The following is a 13,922-nucleotide window of genomic DNA, read 5'->3' as shown; positions in this document are numbered from 1 at the left end:
TTTTGTTAAGTTTTATTTAATTTTTACATTTTTTCCATTATACAGATATTCTTTTCAAAACCTGTGTATTTTATCTATACATGAGTGTATGTCTGTGCACATATGTGTGCAGGAGCCCATGTAGGACAGAAGAGGAACATTCCTCATATGTTTTTGAAAGTGAAGGTTCTGATAATTGTGATAAATTAATTTCTATTTAAAATTCAGTTTTGTAGTTTTGTCTCTACAGTAGCCGGAGGCCTGATTCTGGGTGATTTCATGTTCCTAGTAGTTTGTATTTCCTTATAGCCTTTAAGTTTTGAGACATGAATAATTGTAAATTTTAACTTGATGTTGATTGAGCAGATAAAATATGTGTAATGTCGACACAAAAACATCTTTGAAACTATTCATTCTGTTCGTTACTGTATAAAAGAAGTTGGTGGGATAACAGAATGTTAGGCCTGAGACTTTACAGTTCATCTGAGGGAGGGAGGAGTTTCCATCTCATGGTTATATCGGCTTCTTCATGAACATCTCCCAGCTCCTGTTCCTTCGAAAGCTCTAAAAATACCTAGGTAGGAGAGAAAGCAGGCCAACAATCACTAAGCTGTGGGTTGTCCTCCGAAAGGATGTTGAAAATACATGCTCCTTCTGTAAAATGCAAAGTCAAGCAGGTTGACTTACTCTGTCCAGTGTGCACTGAGAGAGGCTGTAGTCGTCCAGGTTAAAGCCACGCTTCACTGAAAAACAAATCCATCAATATAAGACAATGAAAGGTTTTCAAAGTCCTACACAGCGAAATAAAGTTATTCAGATGAGTAAAAAATAAACTGAATAAGGAAACGCAGGACAGAACAGTATCAAAAGGTATGTGTGGAGTTCACATAGGAGGAGGGGTGTGGGGTTTCTACAGATTAAAAACTGGATTTGAAGGTTTTTAATCAATTTCCTCAAAGGTTTGCAGCAACAAAAAAGTTAATATAAATGCATACCAAATTCCTCTTAGCTTTGGAGTTTCTCACACTGTATTTTCCTAATCTCTACCGTTTCGTGTGTATGTCCATGAGAGACATGTATGTTCCTTGGTTAAGATATTCTTACATATGAGGAAGATTCCATTCCATACTCTCTGAGAGGATCCCATCCCTACTGCCTTTAGTGGTCATCACCTTATCAGGTCTCTACTGGGCACCTCAGGAATCTAGCGACAGCTGCTGTTAGGTTCAGGTACTCCCTTGTTTGAGGTTTACCGCTTATGCAGTGGGGCTCTCCTGTGTGAGAGGCACTCTGAGATGCCAGGAACAGGACAGGAATGAGAAGAGACAAAAGCCTTGGCCTTTGTCGGTGCGTTTTTGTAGAAAGGACATGGGCATTATATTCATAAGCATTTAAGTATGTAATAGAAGAGATGGTAAGAGAAACAGTAAACCCACAGATACACACCCACATACACACACATACACACACAGATGTCTTCTTTCTTTACACGGGATCATCAGAGACATTATAGGATTAATGTGATGATTGAGCAGAATCCCATGAATGGGAAGAAACAACTAAATATTTAGGAAACAGAATTCCAGAAAGAAGAATCAACAGGCAGGGGTGGGGAGGAGGAAGGGTCCCAAGACAGGAACTGTGTGGCTGGCACAGGGCGAGCCAGGAAGTCAGCTACTCAGAGTAGACACAAGCAGAGCTACACAGGATCTCAAGCACACCCAGGAGGCAGGCACTGTTCTGGGGACTGCCCCTCCCGTACAGATGAGGTCATTGTATCCCGTGTCTCCCAGCCTGTGAGCTTTGGCACTGTGGTGAGAACGCAGAGACCAGCTTCAGGATAAGAGTTCTTCAGCAAATCACACGACGATGATCTGCTGCAGGGAACAGTCTAGCTAGCTGAAAGCCAGTCAGACAGATAGACAGACAGACAGACAGACAGACAGTCAGACAGACAGATAGACAGACAGACAGGACTGTTGGAATTTCGAGTAATAAGAGTTGTTCTGGGCAATCAAAGAATGGCTTTAGCTATCGTTTCGTAACAGAAAGTCAAACACATCACAGTCAGGGTTTTTCCTGTGTTGATACAGATGTGCAGAATGAACGGCTAAGCTCCACTCAGTGCGTGTCCTCTGCAGCTTCCGTCCCCATTCCAGACGAACCTCTTTCCAGAGAGCTGGACTGATTACGGTTTGAATTCGTAAAACCAACACCCTGCAGAGCCTGCTTTTTAAGTGCATCGCTCATCCACCTTGCATTAAATTATCCTCCAAGTTCTTTTTAAAGAAAGCTCCTTCTTACCTGCTTCCAGTTTGTGAAAGGCCTGAGACAGAGGATGAACATCTGCCACGGGTAGCTTGTAGGTGAGCAAGGAGAAGCACCTGGGGATGGGAACACACTAGATTCAAGCATCACTTCAAGGGAGGGAGGACGGATATCAAAATGACCCTGTTGTCAGCCATTTTGTTTTAAAAATGAAACAGGTACAAAATAATGTACAGGTTAAGCATGGAATTATTTACCAATAGAGGCTTTGGAAATGATTGAAGGGAACTAGCTGTTCGTTTCTACAAATGACACATTGTTACTAGTTATATTCTCACATACCACAGTTGACTCAAACCAATCCGCTAACTTGTTAAAACAAACAAACAAACAAACAAACAAACAAACAAAACCCAGAAACTGAAAGCTGCACCCTAAGACTAGTCCAAACCAGGCTGGAAAGTCACTTCAAAGGAAAGGTAGGTATTGTGTCCAAAAAGCTATCTCGTAAGATGGTCTCAGGCTGGGGACTGGGGCAGGACAGCTGTGGAAAGACTTAAAAGCCCTGGAGTCTGAGAACAGGCAGGGTTAGGTCTAGGGGTTAGGCTTCCTTTCTTGGGTGCCTCTGACTGTAACCTTTGCTCCAGATTAACAGTGCAGTGTTCCTAAAGTGATAAGGAGACGGGGCAGACGTCCCGACTGGCTGTCTTCAGGCCAGACCACCCTCTTCCTTTCTTATTATCCATCATATTCCCACAGTCATCCAAGCCTATTTCTTTACCTAGTGATATGAAAGGTTTTAGGGTAAGAGCAGGTTCTGGAATATACCTTAGGTAATCATTACATCCACACAGTGTGAAGATGCGAGTAACAGGTTTGTGACTTGCTGGTCTGCTGTGCTCAACCTCTGATTTTAAATTCAGTGGCTGCTTTAATCTTCGGGTCCTGTTCCTAACAACATACACACACACACACACACACACACACAGACACACACGTGTGCACACACACACATATGCACATGCATGCATGCAGACACACGAGTGAGTACAAATGTTTGTGCAAACACATGCACTCCTTTATAGTTTCCATTCTGAAGCAAGGAAATTATATTAAAGGAAGACTTCTCCTCATCTTTACCCCTGTTTCCTGGAGGAGGACACACATGTTCCTGGGTAGTTTCCAAATCTATCATAACCCAGGAGACTGAACCTTTCTGGGGTCCTTCACTATCCTAGCGACATTCCATCACGGTGCTGACAGAAGCCATAGTGTGTTTCTCTGTCAGTGACAGTTCTCTTTACCTGTCCTGGCGGGCAGCCTGGGGGAACAGCCTCAGAATCTCCTTGTGAACTAATGGCTCTTGGGAAATTTCCTTCACTCTGAGTTCTAGAATGTAATCCTTGCCAAATCTCCTCTTGAGGTGTTGGATTGAACCGATGAGTCTGTGAGTAGGAAGAACACGATAGAGGGATGAGGGGAACACTGTCATTAAATGTTTTTAATTTCAGAGACAGTAGAGAGGTATCAGTAAGGAAGGCGGAAGGAAGTAACGGGATGTTGTCCGTGACTTGCTTTCTGCAGGCAATCTCAGACCAAGCCACAGAGAGAGGCTCACCTCAGCCTTCCAGACACCATGATGGCCGCTCGGTCACACAGAGCCTCTGCCTCAGCCAGGTCATGGGTAGACAAGAGGACACCCTTCTGGTTGTCTTTAACGGCTGCCTGGATTGCCTGCCTGGAGTCAGCAAAAATGAATAGAAATTAAATTTAAAAAGCGAAGAGCAATAGGAAAGATAATAAAATAGAGGGAAAGATTTAGACGAGATACAGCTTACAAATTATAATCAGATATTGGAAAACGCCAGAGAAATGAACGCTGGCTAGTTTATTTGGAACAAAGAGAACGTTTTGATAATTTAGCTGTGTTTGTGGTATTGCGATTAAACTTTAAGAAGACATTTCAGGGGTTGGAGAGATGGCTCAGCGGTTAAGAGCACTGACTGCCCTTCCAGAGGTCCTGAGTTCAAATCCTAGCAACCACATGGTGGCTCACAACCATCTGTGATGGTATCTGGTGCCCTCTTCTGGTGTGTCTGAAGACAGCGACAGTGTACTCATATAAATGAAATGTTAAAAAAAAATTAAAAAGGAGAACTTTCCTTGTCTTTTGGAGATCGCCGCCAACTGAAATGCTAAGATAGAAGTGTGTGCTGCCTCCCATGGCCTTAATTAAATTAATAGAAGTTGGAAAAGGAAAGGGACTGAGAAGCAGGTGAGAAGTGGGCCTCCTAGTGGCAATGGCTAGAACTGCATGATGGGTATAAAGTCTTCCCATGTCTACATTTGCATAGCAGTGCTAACAAATAAAATAACATTTTAAATGGGAGAGGATACTGGGTAATCACAAATATGAAGTTAAATTGGGGTTTTATTAGTCCAAGGGGCGATTCACAGATAGTAGAAAAGAGCTAAAATGATATAAACTGGGTCAGTAAATTTGACAGACTAAGTGAAAATGAAAACGGAAGTTATGTCGACAAATCAAGGCTCTTTAGGAAAACTACGTGAGAAGTAAAATGAATTGTTATAAAATTATCGGCAACTAAAGTAGCGAATTAAGATAGTTGGAAGTTAACTAAAACTTTGACAAAACACCTAGAGTTTCTGTTAAGCCAAAAAAAAAAAATAAAACTGCAGGAATATTAAGGAATATAATCTAAGTGAGATTATCCATCTGTTGAAAGTTTGTTTTCCTAATGACACAAGCTATCTCTGTAGACAGAGTTTGGGTATTGAATGTGTCATAAAGGACCGAGTGTGAAAGGCTTGGTCCCCATGCTGTGCTGTTAGAAGGTGATGGGATCTTTAAGCAGTGAGGTCTAGTTGGATGCTCTAAGCATGGCGGAGCCCTCTCAGTACATTCCTCATTCTCCTCGCTCCCAGACTTGTGAAGTGACCAGGGATACCATATGTTCCTGCAAGCCATCGCATGCTACCTTACCACAGCCCCAAAGCCATATGGTCAACCTGATACAGAGTAAAGCCCTCGAACCTTCAAGCCAGAGCAAAGCTTTCCCCTTTGAAAGTTAATCTACCTGAGTGTCCACGAAACTGGCGGTTGACAGGCTATCTGTACACAGTGGAGTTTTATCCCTAGAATCAGAAGCCTGGGATAATCAACTCATGAGGAGAAGTTTATTTTGCATCAATATTTCAGTGGCTCCAGGCCATGTTGCACTAAACCCATTGCTTTCCAGAACCACGTGGGACAAGGCGTGGGGGAAAATAACTTCCTGGCTTTCTTCAGATGCCAGGAAGTAAAGAAGATACTGGAAAGCAGAGTGTTGGTGTCTTCTTCAAGGTCAACCCTTGATTTTACTTAACCCTTCACCAGGCTCTAACTCTTTTTTTTTTTTTTTTTTTTTTTTGGCAAGTGGTTAATTATGAACTTAACCTCCCATGATAACTTGAATGCTTAGTGGCGTTTTGCTCCTTCTCTTTACATGTTCACTTTTTTTTATCGGAGATTTCATGTATTTACATTTCAAATGTTATCCCCTTTCCCCCTTCTCCCATCCTCCTCCCCTTCCCCCTCCTCCTGCTTCTATGAGGATGCTCCTGCTCCCACCTCAATGCCCTGGCATTCCCTACACTGGGGAAATACAGGCTCTACCTCCTAAAGGCTCTGGCTAGCCCCCCTCAGTAGCACTGCTGGTTGGGGACCCAACCTTCAAAACACAGGCCTGTAAGGAACATCTACCACCCACGCTACAGCAGCTAACACAGTCTGCACTGAATCAGGAACCAGCGGGCTCACAGATCTGTCCTCAAAGATTTTTATTGATGTGATTTTACACGTCGGTCACTGTGGGTCTGGGCCTGTAAGAGTTCTCACCACATTTGTTGCTTCCCTGACACATCTAAGCCTGTAGATGGTTCATCCAGAATCAGGACAGGTGAGTTTCCCAGGATGCTCAGCGCGAAGCACAGCTGCAATGCAGAGAGGGGGAAAACAAAATGTCCTCCGTTTGCTTCCGTACCACATATGCAGTCCGGTCCCACGGAAGAGCGCAGGACACCACGCATACCTTTCTAGTCGCCCCCACAACTAGGTTCCGCGCTTGGACATTCAGCTGGTCGTGTAGTTTGAAAGCATTCACTAATCTAAGAGAAAATAAGACGGGAATATCACACCAAGAGAGAACTTTCGGAAAATGAAATCACGCACGATTATAAAACCATTGCAGGGGAGGAAGGCGGTACTGTTCTCAAAACTGAAATCATGAAAGGTTATTTCCTTTTTTTGCCTCATGAGATTACTTTTTAAATAATCTAATTTTTATATTGTTAAGTAATTTAATTTTAAAAATGGGAAACGAAATGGATGGTTATTCCATTCCCTTCTCTTTATTATTAGAATCCTGAAGACAGTCACCAGCACAGACTTACTTCTCCTTTGTCAACTATTGAAGTCAATGATAGTTTTAGCCCCCGAGCTCAGGCATGTAGGGAGTTGGGTGTGGTCTCTCATTTCTGTTCTACCACCAATGCTCTGAAAAGGCACAAATGTCTTTGTGCTCCTGTTCCTCACTAGTGCTTCCATTGTGAGTAGCGCCTCCCGCCTCTTGAGAAAAGGGGATTCCAGGACCCTCTGTGGTACCTTGAAATGGCAATGACAGCCTCCTTCTTCCTCAGCCCCTTGACAGCGGCATACACCTCCAGGTGTTCCTTCACGGTCAGGATGGGCCACAGTACATTCTCCTGAGGGCAGTATCCGAGCTTGGCTGCACCATAGCCCTCGCCCTGGTGAGCCACAGCTGAGCTTAACTCTTTCAGTTCCACCTACAAGAGCAAGTTAAGCAGCTTTACCAAAGACACAGGAAGCCCTTTCTGATTGCACGGGCTTCGCACAATCTGGAAACTGCCACCTAGCCGGCAAACACCCAAACTGCTAGAACACGTCACAGAAAGTAAAATGCAATCCACTAAAATGCAAGCACAATCTTGGGTGTAAATGGGGTGGGAAAGACTGAACCTTCAGGCGGTAGCTAATGTAAATGGGGCGAGAAGATTCGGGTGTTAGCTAGGAAGCTGTAATGGATAAAAGGTACTTAGCTCCTGGTAACATTCCAATTCCTGTCACAAACTTTTGAATCCCATCAAAAGTCACAAGAGGACCCAGAGCAGCAGCGAAATGACAGTCCTACAAATATGTAACCTACGTGCATCATGATCGCAATCATATTTTGTGGAAGTGGAAACAATCTTGGTTTTTTTTTTTACTACCTCTCCAGCTGTCGGCTTCATGATGCCAGCTATCATCCTGAGAGAGGAACTTTTACCAGCGCCCTCGGGTCCTAACAATCCCAAGATTTCACCTGAAGGAAAGAACAAAATGATCAAGGTTGGAAATGAAATGAAGATTTACATTTTTTTTTCCAGTGAAAGCTTGAAAGGTCCATACAGCTCTCGAATAGAGTAATTCACATTTAAAATATACACAGCGTACATCCTGAAGACATATTCTTTAATTCTCACCATGAAAATGTTACCAGAAGCTTATTAATTTGATACAACGGTCTTTTTCCCCCTCAAGATTTCCTGGCTCAGTTATCTTCCATCGATGTGAGAGCCCCTTACCTGATGTGTCCATGCAAATGACGTGCAAACCTCAGAAGGCTGGAATGCTATTCTTCCACCAAAAATAAACCATGTGCTCCCAAACCACCATAACCTTTCATCACCCCTTTTCAAACTCATAAACAAATGTCAGTACGTAATCTCTACAAAATAGGAACTGCCTACAAGATACCCTCTAATAATGTTCTACTGCCATGGAGTAAAAGGCACTGTTCCTTCTATTTTAAAGAAATGTTCCTACTCTAACCCTGCGTGACCCCATCCCCCCTCACACTGTTGCATCTGTGGACTCTTTGCTTTTGACTCAACCACTAAGACTTGCTACTGTGTCTGAGTTCTTGACCTTCTTGTCACATAGATCTTGACTTAAATGTCTCCTTTCAAATAAAGCCTTCCTTTGTTCTAACTGAACAGTCATCATTGCATGTGCTTCAGTGTTCCCCATAGGACTTGAGTAATAATCGATATGTTATTGATAAGGCATTCTTATGAACTCCTTAGAATGCAAAATCCACACAGGCAGGAGGTTTCCTTATTTTTTCTATAACAGTCCCTTACACACACACACACACACACACACAGAGAGAGAGAGACAGAGAGAGAGAGAGAGAGAGGATAGATAGATAGATGATAGATGATAAATGATAGATGACAGACAGATAGATGATAGTGATAGATGATAGATGATAGATAGATGATAGATGGATAGATAGATAGATAGATAGATAGATAGATAGATAGATAGATAGATAGATAGATAATGAATGAGGAAAGGAAGGCTAGAGTAAGTGAAATTACACTTTAGTATAGATGTTCATTCCTAAAAACAATGGCTAATGGTTTGTTGTATGCAAACTTGTATTCCCGTCTACTCAAAAGGCTGAGGCAGGAGGATCACAAGGTCAAGAGCTGCCTGACCTACAGGGTAGGTTTAAAAGGCCATCCTTGGCAACTTAGTGAGACTCTGCCTTAAAACAAGAAGTAAAGAGAGAGCTAAGAATAGTGCACAGTGGAGAACTTGCTAAGCGCGCAGGAGGCTCTAGGTTCAAGGCTCAAAATATCATAAAAGCAAGCAGAAGGGCCCAAGTGAGGATGCTTCAATCCTACTTGGGAGGGAGAAGGAAACAATCATGGGAGGCAGAGAGAGAGAGGGATCTGGATGGGAGGGGAAAGGGGGGACGTGATCAGATATGGGGTGGGGGAGACAGGAAAAAAGTCCTGAGGGCCAGCAGAATGAATGGAAATATGCAACCCTGGGGGAGGGGTGGAGGTGGGGGACCCTCTAGAAAGTACCAGAGACCTGGGAGGACCCTCAAAGGGAGGGACCTTAGATGCAATGCCCTACAGTGGGGAGAGGGAACTCGTAGAGTCCACCTCCAGTAGGAAGACATCAAGTGAGGGATGGGCTTGCCATCCCACAGTCAAAAACTCTGACCCAGAATTGTTCCTGTCTAAAAGAACTGCAGGGACAAAAATGGAGAAGAGACTGAGGGAAAGGAGGTCCAGTGACAGGCCCAAAGTGGGATCCAGCTCAAGGGGAGGCTCTAAGGCCTGACACTGTTACTGATGCTATGCTGTGCTTACAGACAGGAGCCTAGCATGGCTGTCCTCTGAGAGGCCCAATAAGCAGATGACTGAGACAAACACAGATGATATTTACACCTAATCATTGGACTGAAGTCGGGACCCTTGTGGTTGAATTAGGGCAAGGCGGGAAGAAGCTGAGGAAGAGGGCTACCCCATAGGAAGACCAGCAGTCTCAACTAACCCAGACCCCTGAGAGCTCTCAGACACTGAGCCACCAACCAGGCAGCATACACCAGCTGTTATGAGCCCCGCCCCGACACAGATACAGCAGAGGACTGCCTGGTCTGGCCCCACTGAGAGAAGAAGTACCTAAGCCTGGAGAGACTTGAGGCCCCAGGAAGTGGGGAGGCCTGGTAGGGGGCGGGGAGACATCCTCTTGGAGACAGAGTGGAGGAGGAATGGGAGGAGGAGCTGTGGGAGGGCGGACTGGGAGCAGGACAACAACTAGACTGTAAAAAAAAAAATTCAAAGTAATAAAAAATATTTTAAACAGTAAGTTTAAAAAATGATTGTCCCAAACCTTTATTAACGCAAAAAGAGATGTTCCTCACTGCTATTTTCTTTGTCCTCTTTGAACAACACCATTTCTTCTGACCTGCGTACTCTTTGTGCAGACAGCTGGCAATTATGGCCGGTTTCTGGGAGAGACAGAAATATGGTTTCCCTCTAAACTTCAGAGGTGTTACAGTCTTTCGTTCTCACGATGTTTACCATAAATCAAACCGCATATGAACCCCGAGTGACCATTACCACTGTTGCCGATATAAGGCACATTGGCATACAGAGTGTCTCCGATTTCCAAACACATGAGGAAATACCAGAAACACCACAGAAGCCAACTCACTGTCTAGGTGGAAGTCAAATGACTACATTGGAGAGAACGTAGAATCTCAATCAGATAAAAGCAAACCCTGCTCCTGGAAACACAGCTCAATGGAATGGCGTCTCCCATGCAAGCCTAAAGCGTGGTTGAATCTCCTGATCTCTACTGAGCATTTTACGGCAAATAGAAGGTTCTTCAACTCATAAGGTCTTATTTTGTTCTGAGATTATAAATCTAGTTGTTAGAACGCATTTTTTTTCTCAAAAGAAGAATGAATGAAATCATTATGCCTTATGTTCTTTTACTTTCCAGAACCTTCGGGGGGGTGTCCATAGACTTCAAATTTTTAAAAGTTAACATCAACATTTCGCTCATTCTTATGAGAGATTCTCTCATGCTTTCAACAGTGTCTACGATTTCCAACCTCATCTAAGTTCGTGCTCAGGGCATCAGATGTCCTCATTCTTTCTGCTTGAACGTCTTCGTCTTCGTCTACGGGCTCCTCTGGGTTTGGCTGAACATGTAGACTCTGAGGAGCTATCCTGTGGGAAACAACCGAATCGCACACCATTCCCACGTTTCCCACGCTTGTTTTCCGTGTGATTTTACCAGTTTGCTTTTTGCCCAGTGCTGATGGTGATCGCCACTATCCCTCCTGCCTCAGCCTTACATAGAACCCTCATCCTGCTCACTAGAATCTCTCTCGTGATGTGGTTGCTACCCTTACAGCATCTTTGACCTTTAAGGCCAGTGCTTGCCAGCATCTCAACACGGGCCGCCCCTCCCCTCCTAAAATTCAAGTCAATTCTGCTGCCCCGGTCACTACAGCCCCGCCAACACATCAGATGTTTGTTTCAGCATCTTTCTACTGCTCATACTTCCCAAAGCCCCCTGTGAAAACTCTCTCAACTCAGTTGTCCAATCTCTTCTTCCCATCCCCACTGCTCAAGAACGACATCGCCTTAGAAGGGAGAATGGCATACTTGGACAGTCTTCGCTTTCTTGAGAGAATGAAGTATTTCTCTGCTGGTTAGCAGCGGGGTCTTACTTCTTGATGGTAAACTAGAAAACCATTGGCTACAGTGCCAGTCATCGTACTGCTTGCGTTGCAAGCAAAAGTCCTAATCAACAAACCGAAAGCACGGGCGCAGCAATAAAAATATTGAATTATGACCTTAATATGAAATTAACTGTCACCCTAACCTGAAGAGGGGGTCCTTCCGTACTACATTCTTCCCATACTTCAGTTCCAGGCATCTCAGAACAAAAATGAACAGCAAAGTATGGAAGTAAGGCTAGGAGCAAAGAAAAAAAATTTTAGACATGCGTCAACACTGGTTGAACTTATAAGTCAAAATGTTGCTTGTGTATTGACGGGCAATTTGGTAGCAAATTTTTATGAGATGGGGGGAACACATAGTACAACAGTTTAACCTGTCTCTTCCCTACTGTCCACAGCTCAGACTTTACAGTTCGGTGAATTCTGTTCTGTCTTTAAAATGACCCATAGCACAACTGGTTCTTCCTGCTGTGTTCCGAGCATGAGATCCAGGTCATCTTTCTTTCTCAGCTTGCAATGCATTCCTGCAAGGTTTCCCTCTGCTCCTTTTATCTGCTCTTCTAATCCCAGAAACTGCAGTCATGCTTTCCGCAGCTAAGTTTGATCACTGCACTTTGGTTAAAACCACCCAACGGTTCCTGAACCGCTCAAAGTTGCATCAAAGTCCCTCGAGTTCGGTAGAACACCATGTGGACCAACTCTGCTTGAGTTCAGTAGAACACCATGTGGACCAACTCTGCTTATCTCAAACGTTACCACATTACTGTATTACCTTCTATCTAATTAAACTCCTTCTTTCTCTTAGATGATCCTGAAGCAAGATAGGGCCACTCTTATCACTACCTACTACAAGGTCTTTTAAGTCTCTGCTGACTATCTGAGGTGGTTAGCGTGAGAATGGTTGTCTAGGCTCATATTTTTGAATGCTTTGTCCCCAGTGAGTGGAACTGTTTGGGAAGGATAAAGAGGTGTGGTCTTGCTGGAAGAGGTGCGATAATGAGGCTTTGAGGTTTCAAAAGCCCACACCATTCCCAGTTAGCTATTTTTATCTTCCTTGTGCTTGTGGATCTGATATCTGCTCACATGCTGCTGTGCTCTCTACTCCGATGGTCATACACTTATCCTCTGAAACTTTAAACTGTCATTAAATGTTTTCTTCTAAAATGTGCCTTGGTCGTGGTGTTTCCTACAGCACTAGAGAGTAACTAAGACACTTTTCTACCTAACAGAGTATTTACTGCCTGTTTAGTTTATCTGTATACTTCTAGAATACAAGCCCCTTGAGGACAGACTTGGTGTCCATGGTTTTGCCTAAAACATCATAGACAGATAGTATGGGAAGACAGCAGCTCTCGTCATCCTTAAATCTAAAATAATCATTTTCCCATTCACCCGTGTTTAATTTTGTCTTTTACTCATAATTCAGAAAATTCTTACTGCATCTGGTTTTTACACTTTCTTCTTTAGAGGCATGACAGTGTACAGAATAAACAAACAAAAATTAATACCATACCAAATTCCTAAGCTTACTATAAAGGCACACAAAAAATTTATCCTGAGGCTAAAATTCATGTCCAAAAGCCGTCACTTCATCTAAAACTATATTTGAAACACTTTCAGAGACACAAAGTTTCAGACAAGATCACACAGTTATAGCAAGGAATATGCTGTAGGGTATGTAGTGAGGCGGAAAGTCTTACTATTAGGCATAAGAGAAGATCAACCCCTGATAAACCATATTTGCTTTCTCCGAATTCTCGATAGTACTGGTAGGCTCTCTGAAAAGAAAAACAGGTAGCTGAATACTTTTTCTTCACAGTTCCCGTTTAAGTAATAGTATTTTTCCACATTTAACTATTTTCTTCATTAAACTCAGTTCTGTGTGCACTGGTGACACACATACCCTGGAGAGCAGAGGAACCCCCTACTAAATAACTTTCCTGGGTTGGGGATTTAGCTCAGTGGTAGAACGCTTGCCTAGCAAGCACAAGGCCCTGGGTTCATTCCCCAGCTCTGAAAAAAAGAAAAAAAATTTAAATAACTTTCCTCAATATGAAGATAGCCTATATCTCTTCCGTTAAAAAAAAAATCTTTTGACTTAAAGTAAAAGCATTTATTGAAAGCAAAGCAGAGAGCAGTGCTTACACTGTGTAAAGTTTAGGAATGAAGGTTCTTGTCCTAAGTTTCCCCCATAAACCCATTCATGGGATCTCATCTTCTCTTGGTGATGGCTGTTTTCTCAATCAGAACACGTAGCCCTTGACATTACTCTTTATCACGGGTCAGTAATGGAGAAAGCAGGTCATTACTCCTGACTCTCCGGTAACAAGTCTAGATTTGTGTGTGTCATCTACTTGTGTCTTAGGAAAAAAAATAATACTAAGCAAAAGGACCAGGTATGGTCATAACTTCCAGTCATTGCTTTGTAACAGCAAAAAAAAAAAAAAAAAAAAAAGATATTTTTGCAGACAAGTCTCCCCTCTCCCCCAGAGAACACAATTAATGAGCTGTTGGTATGTTATGCTTAAAGCCATTTCATCTAGAGTCGTGAAGGCTCCCAAA

General features: G+C 43.2%; 1 protein-coding gene across 1 annotated transcript in view; it reads right to left on the bottom strand.

Annotated features, from left to right (window-relative positions):
* The window catches only part of Abca6 (ATP binding cassette subfamily A member 6), a 75,918-nt gene continuing 61,996 nt past the window's right edge, over nucleotides 1-13,922 (bottom strand). The window contains exons 26-38 of the mRNA XM_032912352.1: nucleotides 13,061-13,138; nucleotides 11,504-11,595; nucleotides 10,725-10,842; nucleotides 9,998-10,115; nucleotides 7,537-7,628; nucleotides 6,911-7,092; nucleotides 6,339-6,414; nucleotides 6,146-6,240; nucleotides 3,866-3,985; nucleotides 3,552-3,692; nucleotides 2,284-2,363; nucleotides 667-722; nucleotides 1-553 (exon numbers count right to left, since the gene is read on the bottom strand). Coding sequence (XP_032768243.1) covers nucleotides 452-553; nucleotides 667-722; nucleotides 2,284-2,363; nucleotides 3,552-3,692; nucleotides 3,866-3,985; nucleotides 6,146-6,240; nucleotides 6,339-6,414; nucleotides 6,911-7,092; nucleotides 7,537-7,628; nucleotides 9,998-10,115; nucleotides 10,725-10,842; nucleotides 11,504-11,595; nucleotides 13,061-13,138 — 1,350 coding nt within the window. The 3' untranslated portion in view covers nucleotides 1-451. The remainder of the gene's footprint in view (nucleotides 554-666; nucleotides 723-2,283; nucleotides 2,364-3,551; nucleotides 3,693-3,865; nucleotides 3,986-6,145; nucleotides 6,241-6,338; nucleotides 6,415-6,910; nucleotides 7,093-7,536; nucleotides 7,629-9,997; nucleotides 10,116-10,724; nucleotides 10,843-11,503; nucleotides 11,596-13,060; nucleotides 13,139-13,922) is intronic.

The sequence above is a fragment of the Rattus rattus genome, chromosome 9, assembly GCF_011064425.1.
Source record: "Rattus rattus isolate New Zealand chromosome 9, Rrattus_CSIRO_v1, whole genome shotgun sequence".
NCBI classification, from domain to species: Eukaryota; Metazoa; Chordata; class Mammalia; order Rodentia; family Muridae; genus Rattus; species Rattus rattus.
Note: the sequence above shows the minus strand (reverse complement) of the source record. Positions and strands in the feature narration are given on the sequence as shown.